This window comes from Bombyx mandarina, chromosome 15, assembly GCF_030267445.1.
Source record: "Bombyx mandarina strain Sakado chromosome 15, ASM3026744v2".
Taxonomy (NCBI): Eukaryota; Metazoa; Arthropoda; class Insecta; order Lepidoptera; family Bombycidae; genus Bombyx; species Bombyx mandarina.
Window position 1 is genome coordinate 10,978,840 of NC_143221.1, and position 21,286 is coordinate 11,000,125.

The 21,286-nt window shown below is 37.9% G+C and overlaps 1 protein-coding gene across 4 annotated transcripts; it reads right to left on the reverse strand.

The window, feature by feature from the left end:
- Positions 1-3,470: 3,470 nt before the first annotated feature.
- Pak (serine/threonine-protein kinase PAK 3-like protein) lies at positions 3,471-13,916 on the reverse strand. Of its 4 annotated transcripts, none has more exons than XM_028172491.2 (14): positions 13,443-13,916; positions 13,046-13,174; positions 12,437-12,597; positions 10,794-10,965; positions 9,522-9,593; positions 8,739-8,854; positions 8,297-8,419; positions 8,009-8,112; positions 6,677-6,805; positions 6,349-6,526; positions 5,724-5,925; positions 5,257-5,372; positions 3,837-4,055; positions 3,471-3,727 (listed from the first exon to the last, which is right to left on the reverse strand). In XM_028172491.2, the coding sequence occupies exons 2-14, from the start codon at positions 13,155-13,157 to the stop codon at positions 3,644-3,646; spliced, it is 1,788 nt and encodes a 595-aa protein (XP_028028292.1). In that variant the 5' UTR covers positions 13,158-13,174; positions 13,443-13,916; the 3' UTR covers positions 3,471-3,643. The 4 variants fall into 4 exon arrangements, with proteins under 4 accessions (XP_028028292.1, XP_089589139.1, XP_028028294.1 ...); XM_089733013.1 differs by having other exon boundaries at positions 13,046-13,170; positions 13,443-13,631; XM_028172493.2 differs by lacking the exon at positions 9,522-9,593 and having other exon boundaries at positions 13,443-13,645.
- Positions 13,917-21,286: the final 7,370 nt, after the last annotated feature.

Here is a 21,286-nt window from a genome sequence, read left to right on the forward strand (position 1 = left end):
CATTTTTATCATCACAATTCAGTTAATACATTTCTTAAGAGTAGATAGATATACACACTGAATAACTGATCAAGCTCTCTTGAAGATTTGGCTATATATTTTTTACATTTCTACATTATTGCACAAATTTATGGTTGGTGCAGCAGCATACAGGTTTACACAAATAATTAGGCCGTTGTTTACATTTTGGCTCAAATATATACAATATATTATATGTAAATAAAATATACGAAATTAAAATAAAGAATTTAGAAGCACCAACCTGGACTGCAATCGTTCTATTTAGCATAAATTGGTCACATTATATTGTCAATGAATAATCTAGTCGAATCTACGTTGTGACTGTACACTTTACAAGACGCGAGCGCCAAAACTCACTTAACCAACCAAATTATCATAACAGTTATTCGTTAAATTTATTCACAATCCATAACAACCATCAAACTATTTCCCATACTGTTATGACAAAAAAAAGTATAACAGCGTCTATTGGCACAACCTAACAAAAAGCAGAGGCGATTCACAATACTAAATGTAAAAATACTTTAATGAATGTAATAATAATGTACCATAAACAATAGCTAGCCTCAACACCATTGTCATAAATGGTATAAATATTCGAACAGTAAACAGAATTTTAAATTAATAATAATCCATTGCTCACATTTCAGACTGTTTCAAATTGCTACCTATCTAAAGGTTCCTCTTTGGTTTTGATATTGATGTTATAACTGAAACAACATGGTGAGGTACCTTTTGCCCGTTCTGTTCAGTATGCTGTGTGGGCCAAGAAACTTGATTTCATATCTTTATATCTCATAATAAAATACTTATTAAAAGATTTCAGTTTTCTTTTTTTGTTAGACTAAAAATCCTTATAAACTTAATACTAAGTAAATGCTTCATATTCATGATTAACAGTAAAATAATATACAAGTAAATAGACCCAAAAACTTTAAACAAACAGAAGTTTTAACATCATTTGGAACCATTTTCACATTCAGATAATTTATAATAAAAACTAAAATTATCAAATCTATATTAAAGTGATTGAACATTTAGTTGAATAAAAAATATTAATTAGATCCCAATTTTATTTTTAATATCATCTGTCAGTCAAGTTACAAGAACACTAAGAATTAGTAATAATTGCATTTTGGAATTTGTTGTTGTTGAATTCATTATGTTGTTGACCCATTCTCCTATTTTACCGTAAGTTATTGTCAAAATATTTTAATGTCTTATTTATATTTTCAGTATAGTTTGAACATGTCATTTTGAGAATGACAAATATTAATCTCAAATAATATAAATCTAACATTTAGAGCTAAAAGCGTTTGAATAAATAAATATACGATATTTTAACTTATTTAGAATTAATAGTCACAAATAAAAGCAAAACTCGTAGTAGTACAAAACATTTCATATTTTAATATACATTTCAATATAATAGTTCTGTTATAAAAGTATAGTAAGTAATACTTGTTCAGAATAAAAACGTTACCTGGTAAATGTATACCTATGGTATACCTACCTATTAAATTTAATAACATATTTTACTGTTAAAACCTTTCGTGACTTAATAACTGATACAATACACATAAGGACTGATATAAAAGAAATAACTTTAATGCAGTAAATGTTACTGGTTTTGTCACTAGAAAGGAGTTTCGCTCCTTAAAACTTATCCCATTAATGTTAAGCTGTTTTAAAAATGTATCACCGTGCAAGTAGATATTGGCGAATTTTACGATGTGTCCGACATAATCACACATCGTATATAATAACCGGCAAACTTCTTGAGCATTTGTTGACGTAGTGGGGGTAAGTTTGCGCATGGTACACTCACGTGCAAAAACATTATTTACTTTGCGTCATAATATTATTAAATTATTAAAATCAACATATGTATTTATTTATATATTTATTAGAACATCAACAAAACATATAGGTTAATAATTGTAATAATTTAATCTTGGGGTAAAATACATATTCCTTCTATTAAGTCAAAACTAGAGCTGTTGCCAGGTCTTCGTTCAGTTGAAGCGAAGCTGGTATTTGTAATTTTTTTTTCGTTATCATAATCTTGACCATCATCATCATCACTGTTTTCATCACCCGAGTCGCTATCATCGTGATGAGTCGACATAGGGCTCATCAGCGTAGTTTACAACTCGGTCGATTCGGTCTTCTTTTTTGTCTATAATTAATTATTTTTTGAAGATATTCGATTCGTAGTAATCGAATGTTACTTTTTTCATTTACCAGCTTCCGATTATTTTCTGTTCTTTTTTTCCATCTGAAGCCTAGCTCTTTCATAATTCGTCGTAAGCTTCATTCCGAGCCATTAAAATTTATATCTTCTTTAAATTTTTCGAAGCCTTTCTACGATACGGAGTTTCGCTGCTTGTTACGTAGTTATTATGATTACCTCTTTTTATTACAGATTGAACGAAACTATCCATTCCGGTAACTTTCTTCTTCCCTGATCTTTTCTTACCCGGAGTCCGAAACACGGCGAGCAAGCCAGAGCCTTTAGCTTCGTTAATAATGCACCTAACAGTACTCACTGATGTTTTTGTTGCTTCCGAAGTCTGTTTTAATTTTTCCATATCATTCTTCCCCTGTTTTATAATGAAGCAATATACATCGTACACAAATTTTCTACCCTTTCTTTTAAGTACTACACCAGTTTGTCACGGCATAGTGTATGTTTTATAAAAAATCAACAAACACTCATCAAATAGCAATGGCAACAAAGTCCACAAGCAATTATAACAAATAACATAACGATTAATAACGATAGACTTTCCACTGTACGCAAGCGTACTTTTGGGAGCAAGCGGAATGAGGGCGCGGTGCGGGACGCAAGGTTCGACTGATCTACCAATAACGCACTCGATACGATTTCCCCTGCCGTCGCGCCTCACCCTCACCACCAAAGTGATCTAAAATTCGGTTCTGCGCAGTCAAGGTCATTTGCTCAAGAAGTTTGCCGATTACTATACTCGGCGCGTGTTCCAGAAACTTTCCTAAAGAACATGCTTAAGATAATTTTCGATTAATTTTCATTAGTTGAATTTGAATATTATGGTGCTCACATGTAAAAAAATAAAAATCACTTAGTATTTACTACATACAAGCTTGAGATCCGTATGTAGAAGTGCCGATTCAACCTTACAAAATTAACATGTTTCTTAATGTCTGTCTTACTTTATCCACTATCATCACAGTGAAGCTGAATCTTCATTATCATTAATAAAACTACCGTACTCTACGCTTTATAATTATTTTACAAATTACTTACAACTGCCAGTCTTTGTTTGCAGTAGAATACATGTCATTTTTAAATTTCTATTAGTCTATAATCTACATCACACTTCAACAGCAAGACAGGCAGCGAAACATGTTAAAAAAAGGGGACGTTGACTGCTAGACCAGCCTAAAACTAGGAAACACTACACAATATATTGTTAGTGGACTCTTTTTATTTAATTTCTTGTAAAAATATGATCACTATATAGCATAGTCTAGAATGAAGCGTCCGTCGCTGGGGCTCACTGTAGCGGGGGCGTCGCAGTGGCTCCGGGTGGCCTGGGGTCCGCTAGGAGCGAGGTAGGCGGGCAGGTGCCGCCAGCCTGTGTTAATGTCCTTTAGCTGCTTCTTTTGCTGCCATTATCAGAGGTGTTAAAGAAGCTAGCGGGCGAGCCATTTTCAAAAATGGATGCTGCAAATATTCGTTATTTTTATTATTCAACAAATTAATAACGATAGCAAAATATTTTATTAGTAAAAAGCATTTTGAAATTTATTTATAGAAATTATTTTCGTAATACCTTCAGTAAATCTAAGGCAGTAGCTCGCCTTTCGACGTCTACCTCCAGGCACTGATCCAAAAAGTCTTGAAATACTGTACTAAGTTTATCTTTGTCTTTAATATCGGGTTTACCATTTGTGGCTATAAGATACAATGCTCGCAGTGGATTCTCATTCAAGTAAGGTGGTTCACCTTCAATCATTTCGATTGCCATTATGCCCAATGACCATACATCTACCTGCAAACGTTAACATATTTCAATAAATCAAATTAAAATCTTAACTTTTTTTTTATCGCTTTGATGGGTGGACGAGCTCACAGCCCACCTGGTGTTAAAATAAAAAAATAAATAAAATAAAATTCATTTAATTCAGACCCTCTTAAGTCCATATGTTGTAAGTAGAATAATATTTAGAACTATGTTAGTAAAATTAAAATTAGCAATTAAAATTAAATAAAAGTTAAGTGGTCACTTGAGCCCATAGACATCTACAATGTAAATGCACCACCCATCTTGAGATATAAGTTCTAAGGTTTCAAGTATAGTACCTGCGTGCACTGTATATCTTGTTAATTGTTCAGTTTTAAAAATGTAGTAACTATATTATTATAGTAAAAGAGCATAATTTAACTGGTGTTAAGTCGTATTATATGCCCAGAAAGGCTATCACAACCCTGGTCCGAAGCAGTCATTTGTTCCGGTTTAAAGCATGGATATAAAACAATTGAGACTTTAATCTCATCTCTCAAAGTGGGAAACGTCATTCACGTTGTGAAGTAAAGGCTCCTGTAACAACTTTACAACAGGTGGGCTGTGAGCTTAGGCAGGCAATAAAAAATATCTCTATTGATATATTTCGTATATTTATTGATTTACCCTTATGAATGTTTTCATGTAATTGTAAAGCTTACTGAAAATCTCAATTAAGTTTTGATAAATTATTTTCGAATAGTTTTGTATTTTTTTTCATTTCACATTTTTTATCGATTCATAGAATTTCATTTGAAAAGAATACTAGAAAAACTTATCTTGCCATAAATGGCATGAATTATTAATGATTATAAAACTAAATACATAATAATTCCGTTGCCATTGGATTACTTAGAGATTTAGTTTTATTGCTTAAATATAAATAGTTTTAACATTTATATTAAAACTTCATCAATAAATTCTTTCAATTGAAATTTGGCTAATTCAGACTTAAAAATAACAAAACAGGCACTCAATATATCAAATAAATAAGTACCAATAACAACAGAGTTCAATTGATACCGAATTCATATTGATATTTGATATAATATGACATATTAGTTGACCAATGACTTACAGCTTGACTAGTGCTAGCGCTAGATGAAAAGTCGTACAAAATAAAGCTTTTCTGTCGAGTTTCGCCATGATCAATATGAGTTATAATTAAATAGATACAAAATAAAGCTACCTTAGGTCCATATTGCTTTCTCGTCACGACTTCAGGCGCCATCCAGTACGGCGTACCAACCATTGTCGTTCGTTTATTTTGTTCGGGCGATATTTGAGCACAGAAACCAAAATCAGCTGTAAAAGACAATCTGAATTAAGAATATCATCACTTATTTTCTATATTATGTAAAATTTATTGCAGATGGCAGGGCGTAATGAGCCTACTCAGATACATGCCGACATGCTACCCGTTTCGCCGTAAAGTCTTGCGTTCCAGTTTCAAGGGTTAGACAATAATGAAATAGTTGAAATATTACTGAAATTGACTAAATAATGCAAAGGCGACAGTCACGTCGTGTGATGTCAATAGATTCCAATAATTCATTAACACCAGGAAGACGTCGAGCTCGGTTGCTCCTTTAAAAAAAAAAACAGTTTGCATTTATTCAGGTTTTGTAAAAATTTCAACATCAAAATGCTACTTACTGAGCTTGACTTGTCCATCGAGACCCAACAATATGTTATCAGACTTAATATCTCTGTGTATGACGTGGTTGGTGTGAAGAAAGTGTAACGCCTGTAGTACTTCTCGACAGACGGCGGCTATCTGACCTTCGTCCATGCACGTCTCGGTCACCACGTCGGTCAGTGAACCACCTGCTAAATACTCCATTACAACCCATAACTCCTGCAATGTATTAGCCAATGTTGTAATATGTCCAATAATCATTAGAATTTACGTTCTTCTCTTATTTCGAATTAACAACCTTTTTTAACATATTAAAAGAAGATAAGGAAAAATGAGTAAGCCCGTATTTTTTCTTTTCCTGAATTAATTTAGTTCATATTTTAGATTCACTTTGAATTTTTTCTTTTGCGCCAATGATTCGACTAACGGATCGGAATCAAGAACCTCTGAGAAAATACAAGGAGAAACTTAGTAGGTTGATGCTATAGGCTAGGTGTCACATCGAAATCTTCGACGACTATGATGCCCTGTGGTTTGGATACTGCTACCAATACTGTCCAGAAGTACTGAGAGGGGATTGGAGGGGTGACGTGTTTAACAGAAGGTACATATATTATTAACAGAAAGAATTAAGGCCCTTACCTCATTGACAAGGTAGCTGTCGAGATAATTGACAACATTATTGTGTTTATTCTCCCGCATCACAAGGATCTCGTTTATGATGAGTTCCTTCTTTGGTTGTTGGCTCAGATTCATCTGTTTTATGGCCACTTCCATTCCCGTAGATGTTTCTATCGCTGTATAAACCGTGCCTGATGCTCTGTACAATAATGTTCAAATTAGTCAAATAAATATGCAATCTATTTTATTAACTAAATATAAATTTACATTTGTTAAATACGTTTGAGTTTTTATTTACATATCAAACATAAAAATAGCCCCAATTATAATAATTAAATTTACGCCTTACCCTTGACCAATTTTTTCCATTTTGGTGTATTTTCTGTTAGGATCGCCGACGCTAACAATTGTTCTTAATTTTTCTAAGATTTCTTCATCAGTCATTTTCTTTTTTCTTTGCTGCTGTCCTGTCGCTCGTCTAAGGAACAAAATTCTTTATGTATTTCTATTAAATAATATTAAAGCACAACCATCGCACATTCTAACGACTTTTACAGTGAATTTTTTCAGTTTTGTATGGTAATGAAAAACTTTCAACTCATATTTGATCAAATAACATACCTCAGGATCATTGTCCTGTAGCAGTAAAGAAACATCGTTTTGAAATGGAGTATTACAAATCTTTATAATTAATAAGTAATTCAAAAGGTACTGTGCCACAGGTGTGCACAAATAAAATCATGTGTGTATGATACTGTTATTATAAATTAGGTAAAGTAAACTATAGTTTAATGATTCACAATTATTATTATTAGCAGGCCAAAATTGTGATTTCCTCTCCAAATACCAATTCTTCAGTAAATAAACCGATTCTGATCGGTCATATAATCTGGACCTCGTGGTATAATTAACAGGGGTCTCGAATCACTAAAAAGCGACCGTCCAGTAAGCATACGCACATGAATTTTTGAAACAAATTCAACAAATTTCCATTGCACGCAATACTAGTCAGTATACTAGATGTTCTGTTATATATTTTGTTTCAAATTTTGATGTAAAGTAGTTTTATAGTCAACCACAAAATTTATAGTATTTTTAAATACGGTGTGACAAAGAAATAGTTGCACCAATTTTATCGATCATGCTTCATCTAAAGACACGAAACGTTGTGTAGCCATATTTTATTCTTAATGTTGAGAAACTCAATATCGTTTTCACATATGCCTTTAAAAGTTCCGTTCAGAAGTGAAAGCCTTTCGATCATGCTTCTATATTCCGATCATGCTTTTTGGCATAACTCTTTAGTAGTATTGTAACATATCCATTTAATATTTATCAAATATGATCAGAAAATTATTTATTTATTTATTACTGTTAATGTATTTATTGGCGAACTCAAAGCTTAAGGTAATCTCTGCCAGTCAACCAAAAGTAGCAGCAAAATAATGGTGCATTAAAAAACAAATTAAACATACAATCACATACAAATATATAGGCCATAAATTCAAACATGAAATCAATACATATATGTACACAAATATACATACTATACATTATAAATTAGTGTTTTATGGTGATTTTTTTAATATTATCACTGTTCTCTTGTTTTCTGAAATGGTTCTGTTACGTTTTGTTTGTAAAAGAAACACTTAATTCCAGAATCAACAAATTTCTAACATACCCAGTCTCGGTGTTGGTCTGCGCGGGTGGTGGCGCCACGGGTACGCCGGCCGGTAGATTTTTATTTCGATCTAATGACACCACGCCGCCTTCCGCACGACATACCTTCATCATAAATAATAAGAGGTTTAAGTAATTTGACACTACAGATCAAAGAATGACATTTATATGAATCATATCAATGAATTCTTATTTAAAAACGAATTATAGTGTGTATTCAAAATATACTAAATATTTCTAATACTTCCGACACTTTTTGTATACAGTGCAAATATTTCAAGACACTAACAGAGTGCGTGGTCACGGCAGAGTGCGATATATGTGGCGGCGGTGACGAGGGAGTAGTCACAGCCGCTGGCGCCGGAGCTGGTCGCGGTGGTGGAACTTCTTCTTCCTCTATTGGCTTTGTGTACTATAAATTAGATTTTTTTCGTTCGCATTATAATTGATACTTTAACATATATCAAAATCATACTGTTTTCATGTATATAATAAAATTTACCGCAAGTAATTTATTATGCTACTATGTAACTTAATTTTGAAAACTGTAGTAAAAAAACACATATTGCCACTGTTACTGTGTGGGTTCATGTTCGTAGGATTGGCCAAAATAACCATAAACTATGGACTATCCAGTATCAATTCATTTCTAACTTTCCATGTACATTTTTCCTAAGAACAAATCATTGTTCATGATTTAAATAAATATGCATGTATATTATTATACTTACAATACTTTTAGTGCGGTCTGGTCGTGACGGTGGTGGTGGGGGAGGTTCTGGATGCTCTGTGTCGGTAGGTGTAGATGAAGATGGACTACTCGATGACACTCTTGATACTGAGGAACCTTAAAATAATTTTAGAGTCAATTTTAATTCCCATATTTTCATCCTAGATGAGATAAATTTATATTACAAAAATTTAGTGAAAATCCAGTAAGCATTTTCACTGAATCTTTTATGATTGTATACATTTTTCGCAAATTGCTTTATATGTAGTTTGACAAATTATTATTCATCATAAAAACTTTGTCACATATTTTAGTGTGCCTAATGCCAACTGCCTATAATCGCTACTAAATCAATCTAAAGCAAATTATTTCTAGGGTACATAAATGTTAAATATATTACTAAGTATGTTTTAAGCGAATAAGCTTGGATTTCCGTCAAATTAAGTTTGTTCACATACATAATTCCAAACAGCCATTAAACGGCTTCTGGTGAAAGTAATGAGAAACAGGATTTTACAGTCATTTAATATTTGTTTTTTATTAGCACTGTTAATCAAATGAATTCGCCTGGTGTAAAGTTACAACAGAAAATCTGTATAATGTAACCCATCTCTAGAGATATGAGTAATAACCTATGCCTTAAGACTTAAGGAATGGTGCTTCCTTCACAGCAGAAATAGTCAGGTTGACAACAATTAGGAGTTTATGTCAACGCCCTTATCGCATTACGCAAGATAAGTATAAAGAGGATACTTAGACCGGTAAATAAGATAAGAATACTTACTACTACTACAGACTGATGTTGAGGAAGTAGTAGCAGTAGCTCGAGAAGGCCGGGGTCGCATTCCCGTATCTTCTGATAAATGGCCAGAGAAACTATTATAATGTAAGATAAAGTTGGCTCTGGACTGATAAACGTTGAGGCAGTGTTTCAGGTCTTTTATTTTACTTTAATTTTAAAATATTATATTTAATTATAAAATATTTAATTTCATAATATATTGGTTTAAATGATAAAGTTTTGTTATTTTTATCTATAATAATTATTAAAAAAAAGGTACGCTAACAGTATGTGGCGTTTTTTCTTGGCCATTTAAGTGAATGTAAAATTTATCTAATGCTTATTTCACTAAACCGATCAAATAATAAAAAAACCTGCAGTTCATACGATTTTGCATTTTAAATTACACACTTACGAGTCAATGCTTGTAAGCGATTGAATTATTCAACTGTATATACATATACAGTGGTGCTCATAGAACTAAGAACGCTTATTTGATTTTTCAACAATCAAGCAAACTAATTGCATGTATTAGTTTGTATTTCGCAATATATCACAAATGTTTCCACAATAGCGGTACATTTGTTATAACATGTGGTGGTTAAAAAATAAATAGATTAACTTTATCTGTTAGATCTAAACTTAGTATTACTACTTACTGACTGATCAGATAATTAAGAATGCTGAATATTTAATTTTTTTATTCAAATTTAACTAGACAACGCTTTGTGATCTTTGATCGCTACATATTTGTATGATTTTGACTCTATTTAGTGCTGTAAAGTTTTCTTGATGCATTTCATATTAATATGATTTAATAAAAGCATACTAAAAACAACTTTAGAGAAATTCAATAAACCTTTCTTGACTGTTTGTCCAGCTTCATTAATATTGGGATTTGTTACTATAGAGAATAAATTGAATTTACAAAAACAAAATATACATATTATTCTATATCCCTAATCCTGTTTGCTCTATTCACGTGGCGATTTAATAACATAACTAGGTACTTCAAGGAAATCACAAAATCTGGAACTTCAAAACATTCTTAATTATATAGCCACAACTGTAAACAACATATACATTTTTTTTGTTTTCAAAAATTATCTTAGAAATTTTTATGAGTAATAAGAATAAGAAGAGTAATACAATTTAAAATTTGGAATGCTTTGAACAAACAGTCTATTAGAGAAAACTCGAAATGAAATCTGGCAGTAAATATTAAAGAATGCCCTCCAATAATAAATAAATTTATTATTTGATGAAGTTATTTACCTGAATGCGTAGTGTGCATCTGAGCTGAAGTCATATACTTCGAAGGAGGAGGTTGAGTTGCAGATGCATCATACCATTTCAGTACATCTAATACGGCCTGTGGATTGTTCTTCTGTTCTTGTTTACTAATGTTTGCAGCCATCAGAAGTCGCGCCCATGCCTCTGGCATACCCTTTAATAAACCATATGATAATTCAAGAAACTATTTTGATAAAAATGAATTATTTTCAGGATTAAAAGGTTCATCTTGAAAGTTTAGAAGGTCAACATTTAAAATGAGAATTAATGCATGCTTTGAAAGTACATAAATGGTACAATTTTGCTTAGTAATAATTATACTGTAGTAATAGTATATTGTAGTTGGCATTTTAGATTGTAACAATTGCATTTTTTGTAATCATATGTAACTAACTTAATTTAGTATTATGTATATACAACTACAAAAACCAAAGTTAAGGTGTCCAAAGTGGGTGATTGTTTAAGGAGGGTTACATTTTTCAAGTATATCTAGAGGTGAAAGCCGATTATTTGGTTTAAGTGACATTTTTGCAACTCTACAGGAGAGCCATTAAAAGTTTAAAACAACTATCTTTACAAAAGAACTACCTCAGCTATTTCAATGCAGTAAACTTAATTGAAGTTTATTAAAAACCATCGAAGTGTTGATGGTAATACCAAATAAAACGCACCTTTAATTACAAAGATAAAAATTGCATATTCAGCAAAATGTTGCTTAAACCAAATAGCCTTTCACTTCTCAATATGTATGTGTGTATGCCTACAGCCTAAACCCTTTCATGGATTTCAAACACTAAAAATCACAAAAAAAAAATGTACTATATTATAAATATAATGTGAACAAGCAATTAAAGTTTGGAAGAACAGTGTATGTAAAATTTTGGATTTTCAAAGTATATTAAGCATGAAGCAGAAATTAGCAGTGTTAGCAAATAATTTGATTGAAAAACATTTTACTTAACTGGAAATAACAAAGTATATTGAAATAGTCCAATGACAATACATGTTAATGTTATAAAGAAGTACTAATACAAAACATATATAAGCTATTACTTACTGTTATAGGCAGCTTGAAACAAAAGCGGTAACTTATGGAGCTTCATTTACATAGTGTTCATAGATATATTCATATTTTTATGGCACTGTTGTTCAATCAACATTTTCAAAAACTAATTTCATAATCGCAATTCATTTATCTAAATTAGTATTACCATGTCTACTCAATATAGTTTTATATTTTAACATGCTTAGGATTTTTTTGCAAATTATGGATACAATTTAATATTGCAAATCTGCATGGCTCTTATCTACTTTTGATTTTACTCTGTAAGCCACTCTTAAAGCAAAGCATTGAAGCTATTAGGCAAATTGTGTAGGCAATATTTTATAACTTAGTGTCTGTTGCAGCTTTTTCACTTTGACAAGTTTGTGAGCCAATGATTAGTTGTGCTAAAGTGCATTAGTTTTCCAGTTGTAATACAAAAGTTACTCAACATATGATAACAAAATCTACTGACTTCTGGATTCATTAAAATATAAATTATACTTTGAATTTGCAGTAAAATAACTTTTAAAAATGATTGGATGATTTTTATGTGATGACTTTTATAAGTTGATATACTTACAGTGAATTCCCCCGTAACAGCATCAAAACCAACATGAACTGTGTGTTCAAAGTTTGTTGGATAACTAATATTTGGTTTATTATCATTGTGTGCTGTACTCTTTGATCCTTTTATTTTTGCTTTTAGTGTTTTCTTTTTCCTATCACTACCATCATCAGGCTCTGTAATTGAAATCAATTATATTGAAATTAAAACAATTGGTGATTTGAATATCTTTTAATGTCTGCACTACACTGCACATACATTACAATAATAAATAATAAATATTTACTAACAATCACGCCACGTTAACTGGTCCCATGATAAGTTCGTAAAGAACTAGTGTTACAGGTACCAGATAACGGAAATAAATGTAAGATTTTTATTATACACATACATATATTTAATATACATCCATAACCCTGGAAAAGACATTTATATTTATCATACAAATATCTTCCCTTGGCGGGATTCGAACCCGCGACCCCCTTGTGTAGTGACCATGTCACTTACCACTACACCAGACGGTCGTCGACAATATTATTAGATTATCATTTATCGTAACTTAAAAAAAAATGATTAGTTTGGTTTTAAATTTGGATTATTAGTTGAAAAAGGGTTCAGTGTTACCTTTCGGAAGAGGTCTCATGTCGACTGAAGCTACAGAGTCTACTCTATCAGTGGCACGATTACTTGTCAGACGCACCGGTGGTGCAGGCGGTTTATCTTCGTCACTCGACATATCGAATCTAGGCCTGGCTGCCAACAACAAACTAGTTAAAAATATTTTTGGGTCTTTCGTTTGGTACTACGTGCGAATTATTTGCTTACAATGACAGTTTTAGAATGACTCACAAGATTATGTTCGTTTATTAAAGGAACGCAAAAGATAAGTGCAAAGAATGGATGAAATTTTAACCAAAAACAAAAAGGAAATCGGCATATTACTCATGGACGCGCCCTGGTTGTAGGGTTTGAGACTGCGACAAAACGCTGTACAATTTGCTTGAATGAAATGCGTACTTACCCGTTTTTTTAAATATTAAATGTTTTATGGAGTTTCGTAGAATGAATATATAACATTTCTAAATCTTACAACACTTTGTATGACTTATCACCTATGAGAGAACTATTTTTTAAATTCAGACACATCCAAAGATATCACTGACGATGACTAGAGCCGCCATTACCGCCACAGATCACACTCATTTGCAATAATACCACAAACCAAATATCAGGCTCGGGTAAGAAGCTCAAGAGAGCTGCTTCAATTAATATTCTCATATTTCTATTTATCAAAATATCTCAATGGCTTGCGATGCACAACAGCTGAGCCTGAGACGTTCACGAATCGCAATTGTAACAACGCAAAATGTTACAGTATATACCTAATACGATATTTTTTATTGTTTAGAGGGGTCGACGAACTCACGGCCTTTCTGGTGTTAAGTGGTTATCGATGTCTATAGACTTCAATACCGTAAAGGCTGCCAGCCACAATGAGACATGAGTTCTAAGTTTCAGTATTGTACAGTACAACAGCTGCCCCACACTTCCAACAGAAACGCATTACGGCAAAAACAGGCAGGGCAGTGATACCTGCCCGTGCAGACTCACAAGACACCCTACTACCAGTCGCGCCTCGTCTATGTCAGTTTCTTGAAATTTCTATTTTTCATACTTATTTTTACTTTTTTACTACATAACGAAATGAGTATTGGCATAGATGGTAATAATTCAATACAATTCAGGAATTAACCCAGATTATAATTATTTAAAAACTTTAGCAACCCAGTAGCTGACTAAGTAAAATTGTTCAATGATTAGATTAAATGAAAAAATGTTTCAGTGAAATGATAATAATTTATTGAGCCTAGACTTTTAAGGCTGAGAAGCTTCATCCATCGTCTTTGTTTCATTTCGTAACACTTGCTCTTTTTCACTGATGCAAAATGGTTAATAAGCCACCAGTTTAAGACGTCTAAATAAGAAGAAACACAACATTTAAATTATTAAAACTTCACAAAACTTTTTTGGACTTTGTGCTAAAAGGCTTATTAACGTAGTGCAACAAAATAGAAAGTTGTGAATTCGATAGGTAGCCAAAGTATTCCGGACGGCCACCGCTCAGGTTTCGGCCACCACGTGTGATTTTTAGACTTCTTACTCGTTGAAACGTGGTGGCTCGAGTATTGCCGCAGTGGCTGTCGCGGAACGGGTGCTGGGATTGGTTCGAGGAAAATAACGAAGGCTTCAGTATGGCGTTCGCACGGTCCTCGTGGCTTGACCGGCGCAGGGCGTAGGAGCGAGTCTCTTCTTGTTCGACGGCTCTCTCCTCTTCTTCTGGAGAGGTCTTGACTCGTCGGCTCGCTGTCTCGAACTAGGCTTGTGTAGTACATGTACTATGTACTAAAAGGAATTAATTCCCGACACTGAACGGAACGAACTATTCCTTTTCCTTTTTAAGACATCGTTCATTTAGTACTCTGTCGTACGTGAAACACGGAACGCGAGCGCGACTGATTTTGACCGAATGAGCGGCAACGATATGGTATGGTATCGGTGCATGAAAGAGTGAGACGCATGATAATATTCATTTGCCAAATTTGATCTCTGATAATTCTGATTCATCAAGCAATTTTGAACTTTATGTTTATATATTTACTGATTATTTTAATTTTTAATTTTGTATAAACATTTTGCGAAATTGTCTTTATTTTTTAACAATTTTTTTTCAAATATGTTTATAGGACTCGATTTCCAAGCTAGTAAAATTAAATCATAATTAACTTTATTTACATTAGTTTAGAGTATATTTTCATCAGTAAATTTGACACCGGAATGAAATGAACTAAAATGTTAAACATTAATCTAGTACACTACGTAATATTTTAGTACAAACAAACATTAAAAAAAAACAACTATTTATAGAACAGAAACGATTATTAGATTTAAAAAAAATATGTCTTAAAAACTATCATATTACAAAACTTAATATAAATATAAAAAATAAAAATAAAAAAAGCATGATCTATCTGAAAATTAAATGATTGTAATTATTTTGATTTTTAAATACGCCATTCTGATTCTAAAATAACCCGACAAATATCTATAAAATTTCGATATCTTATATAATGCATTAAGAAAAAAATATCACAGATATTTTAATGTCTACATAACTTAATGAAAAAAATAAACGGGTATAGATTAGAATGACAGTCCTAAACCTGCAAAGTATGAACTATGAAGGAAAATCAAAATATAATTCACTATTCGTTCAGTGTACTAAACTGTACTAAATGTACTAAAATATTGAATAGAATGACAGTTCTAAGCCTGCGAAGTATGACGAAAATAAAAATATGATTCTTATTCGTTCAGTGTACTAAACTGTACTAAATGTACTAAAAGACTGAATTAGGACATCTGACAAATTGTCCTAGTACGGATCGCTCCGTTCAGTGTCCGAGCAAGAACAAGCCTATCTCGAACTGAATTTGCAGCGAGGTAGGCCCCTTATTTATGGTCGCCCACGCGCACTCGGCCAGCGCTATTATGAGTCCGAGCACGGTGGGCGTCTATTGTTCTCTCGGCCGCCTCGCTCGCCTATTGGCCCGGGACACCAGTGCTACGAGGCCCCTATTGTTTGTGCTGTGCGATTGTGTGTGCCCAAAGCGTGAGTGTTGTGATCTAGCGGTGTTGTTTCGGCGCGGAGACGTTCCGAGCAACGTAACGCAGGACCCGGGAACAGGTGAGTTGTTCGACACTTTCTTTTTTAACATTGGTTAATTGCGGGTAGTTGTCGATCAGCCTGGAAAAGCTGCGTACTCATTTTATTCTAAGAATAAAAACCGAGTTACGTTAGCGCCTTCGAGTCTGGCCATCTGTGTCCGTTCCCAGTCCTCCCCTACCCTTCGGGGTTAGGAGGGGCTGTTACTAAACCCGCGTAAGCCGATTTACGGTGGTGGACCACGGCAACGTCGGGAACCCCGTATATAGTTTGGTTTTCAGATATAGTAGTTCATAGTAGTTTTCCTTATTCCTTATTGTTTAATTTATAATTTTTTATTTCTTTTCTATTAGTATTATTTAATTATTAATTTTGATTTTGATATTTTGATATTAATTATTATAATTGCATTTTAACCACAACTAGCGCCACTGTGGCAGATTCATTCTTTAAAACTAAGTTAATTTAAATATACCCTCCATATTTGTAATATTTTAATTTTGTAAATACAAATTCAATTTTTATGTTTCCATACTGGCGAACTGACCGACCTTTGTAAGTGGCCATTAATAGTATAATTCACTTTTATAGCATATAATCATTCCTTAGTTTTTCTCTTTGATAACTAGTACGAACACATCGTAGGTCTCCCGTCGTTGCTGGCTGATAGTAGTTGTTTGTAGATTATAGATTTAAATTAATTTTATGTAGTTGTCGGAATTCTATCCCCACCTTACTTACAAGCTGGGGTGGAATCTTGCAGGTGCATTGGTATCGTGTCGGGGCGATTGCGCTCTCGACGCATACATGTACAAAACTGTTAATAGTTCCTTTTCTTTCTTTTAAGTTAATCTTAATTTGATTCTCATTTTTATTTTATTTACACTATATTATTAGTTTATTACTTTTTAGAATAAATAGGTTACAATTTAGATACACACAGATTGGACCGAGCCGTCAGTGGTAAGTCCATGTACTTTAGTAGATTTGTTTTTCTTTTTGTTAATTTTCTATGCACACTACGAGTGGCCGGCCGCGGCGGGCGCCTGCAGGGTGGATCGTAGAGTGAGTGTAAGTCTGTTTAATCTTAGTTTTATTTCTTTTTCTTTGTCTTATTTCATTATATTTTACAATTTTACAAATTTTCCCATTTTCCTTATAGCATTATTATTTAGTCAATTAAGTAGCTTAATTTCTTTTCTTAGTAAAGCTAACAATACATTGGTCGGTAATTAGCTTACGGTGTACAGTCACTATCACGGATGTACCGACAATCGTGGTGACCCGTAAAAATATCGGCTAGAACATGTCGGGGGGGACATCACCCCCCATAATCAGCACACCCGGCCCGTCCTGCAAGGGACGTCAAGTGATGACGAACCTCAGATTCCGACCTTCACCGGCAACCCGTACAGTCTCGATGGGACTCGGGACGGACAGTCCGCCCGGGCCTCCGGTCGCGGCCCAGAGGACTCCGAGGATCGAACCGGAGGAAGATATCCTTCCCCCGTTGACCGATCCCTCTGGGCCCTCTCGGCCGCGGAAGAAGGCCAGGTCCGAGTCCGACCGAGGCTCATCGAGCGAAAAGGACAAGCGTCCAAGATTAGGCCCCTCGTCTAGATCGGAGGGAGAGGAGAGTGCGACCACATCCTCTGCACATTCCTCAACCGAATCGGTCACTCCTTCCTCATCTAGGTCTTCGTCCCCCTCTGGGAGTCCAATCCCAGCCCAACCAATTCCGAAGCCTAGGGCTCCCGCCAGGACAGGGACAGCCCTAAGGCAAGTAAGATCCCCTCCTCGATCTCCTTCCCCAACGTTATCCCCAATCCCGGTAGACTCAACCCGAGGTGCCCCCGCCCTAAGCGGCACGGCGGGCAACCTGGACTCCACCAGGTACATGGACCTCGAGTCTACCAGACCTCAACAGGTCCTTAAGCCCAACCCCACTCCCTCTACCTCCTATGCTGCCATGGCAGCTAGGCCAGGTATTCCTACCGCCCAGAGGACTTCCCAATCCACACGAGCCCCTCCCCCGAGGCCGAAGGGTCGCGCCCAGGAGGAACTGCGCCGGCACCCGCCAATTATGGTGGAGGTCCTCCCAAATTGGTCCCGCCACATGGCGGCCATTAGGGAGCGCCTGGGCCGCGCCCCCTCGGCGCGACCCTTCGGCACCGGTTTTAGATTTCTGCCAACGTCGGTCGAGGAGTATAGGGCGGTCCAGGCCTACCTTTCGGAGGCCTCTGCCAGGGACGGTACCATTAAATGGTACTGTTACGCCCTGGCGGAGGAGAAACCTTCGAAGGTGGCAGTCCGGGGCCTCCCTGCCGACACAGACGAGGCAGAAATCATCAATGCCTTGAAGGAGCTGGGATTCCCGGCTCGATATGCCAGGTGCATTAGGTCCCAGAGAGGGCGTCCGGGCTGCGTGTTTCACGTAGCCCTGGACCACCTCTCGAAGGACGACCTCGCCCGCTTGTACGCAGTCAACGAACTGCTGTACCTGCCGGGGGTGACGGTCGAAGGATGGCGTCCAATCCGAGGGCCTGCGCAGTGTCATCGCTGCCAGGCCTTCGGACACGCCTCCTACAACTGTCATCGTGCGGTCCGTTGCGTAAGGTGTGCCGGGGAGCACATCGTAGCGGACTGCCCGAGGCCGAGGGACGGCCCGTTCTCCTGTGCCAACTGCGGGAAGGACCACGCCGCCGTCGACAGACGGTGTGCCGTCTTCCGCAAACGGGCCAGGATGATGGGAGTAACCGTCCCTCCTCCTGCTCCACAGGCGCCTCGAGCCGGGAGTACAGCTCTTCCGGCTTCAGTACCTGTAGCAAAAGGGAAGGGGAAGGGGAAAGGGAAAACTTCCCAGCCCCCTCCCCCTTCCCACTCCGCTCCGTCTGCTGTGGTGGTGGAGGCACTGCCATCGGCGTCTACGCTGATGGCCCAGGCCAACCCGCCACGGCAGTCAAATAAATCCAAACCTACTCCTGCTCCCCGTGGTCGTACCACTGCTGGTATTTCATTACCTCAACCACGCCCGACTAGCGGCCCTACGTCCACCAAAAGGGAGAAGAATAAAAGGAAGAAGACAAAAAGGAAGCTAAAAAAAAGGGAGGAAAGAGAAAGATTAAGGGGTATATCTGAGCCTATAGTGCCAGAACCCCAACCAACCAACACTGAAACTATGGAGGTCTCCGAGGCCTCCCTTACTGCCCAACCGACATCAAGTCAACCATTGCCTTCAGCCCTTCCGGGCGAAGGCAATACTAATAACAAATTAAATAGCCAGCCCCCCCTCCCCCCCCGCCCTCAGCGCGAGCGCCGCAGCGGTCGACAGGCCTCCCAGCCTGCCGGCTTTGCTGCATGGCTGCTCGCAATGTGGGAGAAATTGTCCGAGGTGATCTCCGGAGTAATCCGTGAGATCGCCTCGGGAGTCAGTCCCTTCGGGGCGCTCCTGTCGGGGTTCTACCGAATGATTGCGCAGTTCAATGGCTAGCCAGGAGCTGCGCATCATTTATTGGAACCCCGACGGGATAAAGTCCCGAAAGAACGACCTGCTTGTTCTCGCCCGGGAGTATAACCCAGAGGTTGTACTCCTGGGCGAGACCAAGCTACGTCCTCAGGATGCGTTCAGGATTCCAAACTACTTCATGTACCGACGTGACGAGCTTACCCCTGCCGGGCGGCCGTTCAGGGGCACTGCGGCCCTCGTCAGGCGGGACGTGGTGCATGATCAGTTGGATTTGCTGTCCTTCACATCGACAAGGTCAGTCGGTGTGAGGGTACACACCTCGGGGGGAGATATGCGGATTTATGCCGCGTATAGACCCCCGGGGCCTGAATTTCACCCTGAGGACATAAGACGGGCCCTGAATCACGACAGCCGCCCAGCTCTGCTGGTCGGGGACCTCAACGCGAAGCACGTCGCGTGGGGCTCCCGACTTAACTCAGCAGTGGGCAGGCGGCTGTTAGAAGATGCCGATAGGGGCGACTACTCCGTGGTCGGCCCCGACGAACCCACACACATCCCGACCGCCGCGCGCTTTCAGCCCGATGTGCTGGATGTGTGTGTGCACAAGGGGCTACGGTGCCCCGTAACGATCGAGGCACCGTACGACCTGGGTACCCCACATCTCCCTATCCTTGTGACACTGGGAATGGGGCTCACCCGGGTTGCGACCTCGCCCCTACGACCGAAGGTCGACTGGGAGCTCTTTAAGAGAAGACTAGTCGACCTTCCCGTGATTCAGGACCCCAACACCCCTGATGGGGTCGACGATGCGGCAACCCGCCTTGTTGACTCCATCAGGGGAGCGATCGACCAGGCGACGACTCTTGTGCCCAGCGGCGGGCCCAGAGGTATACTCCCGGCCCATCTGAAGGCGATTATTCGCCGGAAGAGGGGCTTGAGGAGGCTCTGGGCGACAACTCGTTGTCCCAGGATAAAGCGCGAGCTTAATGAACTGGAAGCGGAGCTGGCGACAAAGATTAGCACCTTCCGGGGCTATGCCTGGCAGGAGAGGATCGAGGAGGCCCGCGAGGACCCCTCCTCAGTATCCCTTCACCGGCTTTGTCGCCAGCTCTCAAATCGGCCTGCCCCGACTTGTCCACTCGTGGACGAGAGGGGCAACCGATGCTTCTCGGCTCAGGCCCGCGCCGATATCCTGGCCGAAATGCTGGAGCGGCAGTTCGCTCCTAATGACTCTGCACCCTCAGAGGCCGCATTCCACCAATCGGTGGAAGAGAGCGTAGCAAGCCTACTCTCCTCCCCGGTGCCACCGTTGGGAGATGGTGATTTCATCACTCCCAGCGAATTGCGCCTCATCATCAAGCGGATGAAGAGGCGCAAGGCGCCGGGCGAGGACGGTATTCCCTCCCTCGCTTTTTTCCACTTCCCTGAAACGGTCGTGTCATATATGACACGGCTGTTCAACTCCATTCTGTCCACAGGACACTTCCCGGGAATTTGGAAATTGGGCAAGGTTATCGCCTTGCCCAAACCCGGCAAGGACAGGAGAAATCCCTCCAGTTACCGTCCGATCACGCTGCTGTCGCACGTGGGCAAGTTGTTCGAGCGGCTGCTGCTGAGAAGGATGTCGCCGTACATCCTTCTCAGACCCGAGCAATTCGGGTTTCGTAGCGGTCAC

Excerpts from the sequence above, each read along its gene's own strand:
- Pak (XM_028172491.2), bottom strand. The coding sequence starts at position 13,157 with ATGTCGAGTGACGAAGATAAACCGCCTGCACCACCGGTGCGTCTGACA. Across the intron at positions 8,855-9,521 it reads AACATCAGTCTGTAGTAGTA|GTTCCTCAGTATCAAGAGTG; the intron begins GTAAGTATTCTT and ends AATTATTTTAAG. Across the intron at positions 5,373-5,723 it reads CGATGGACAAGTCAAGCTCA|CTGATTTTGGTTTCTGTGCT; the intron begins GTAAGTAGCATT and ends TGTCTTTTACAG.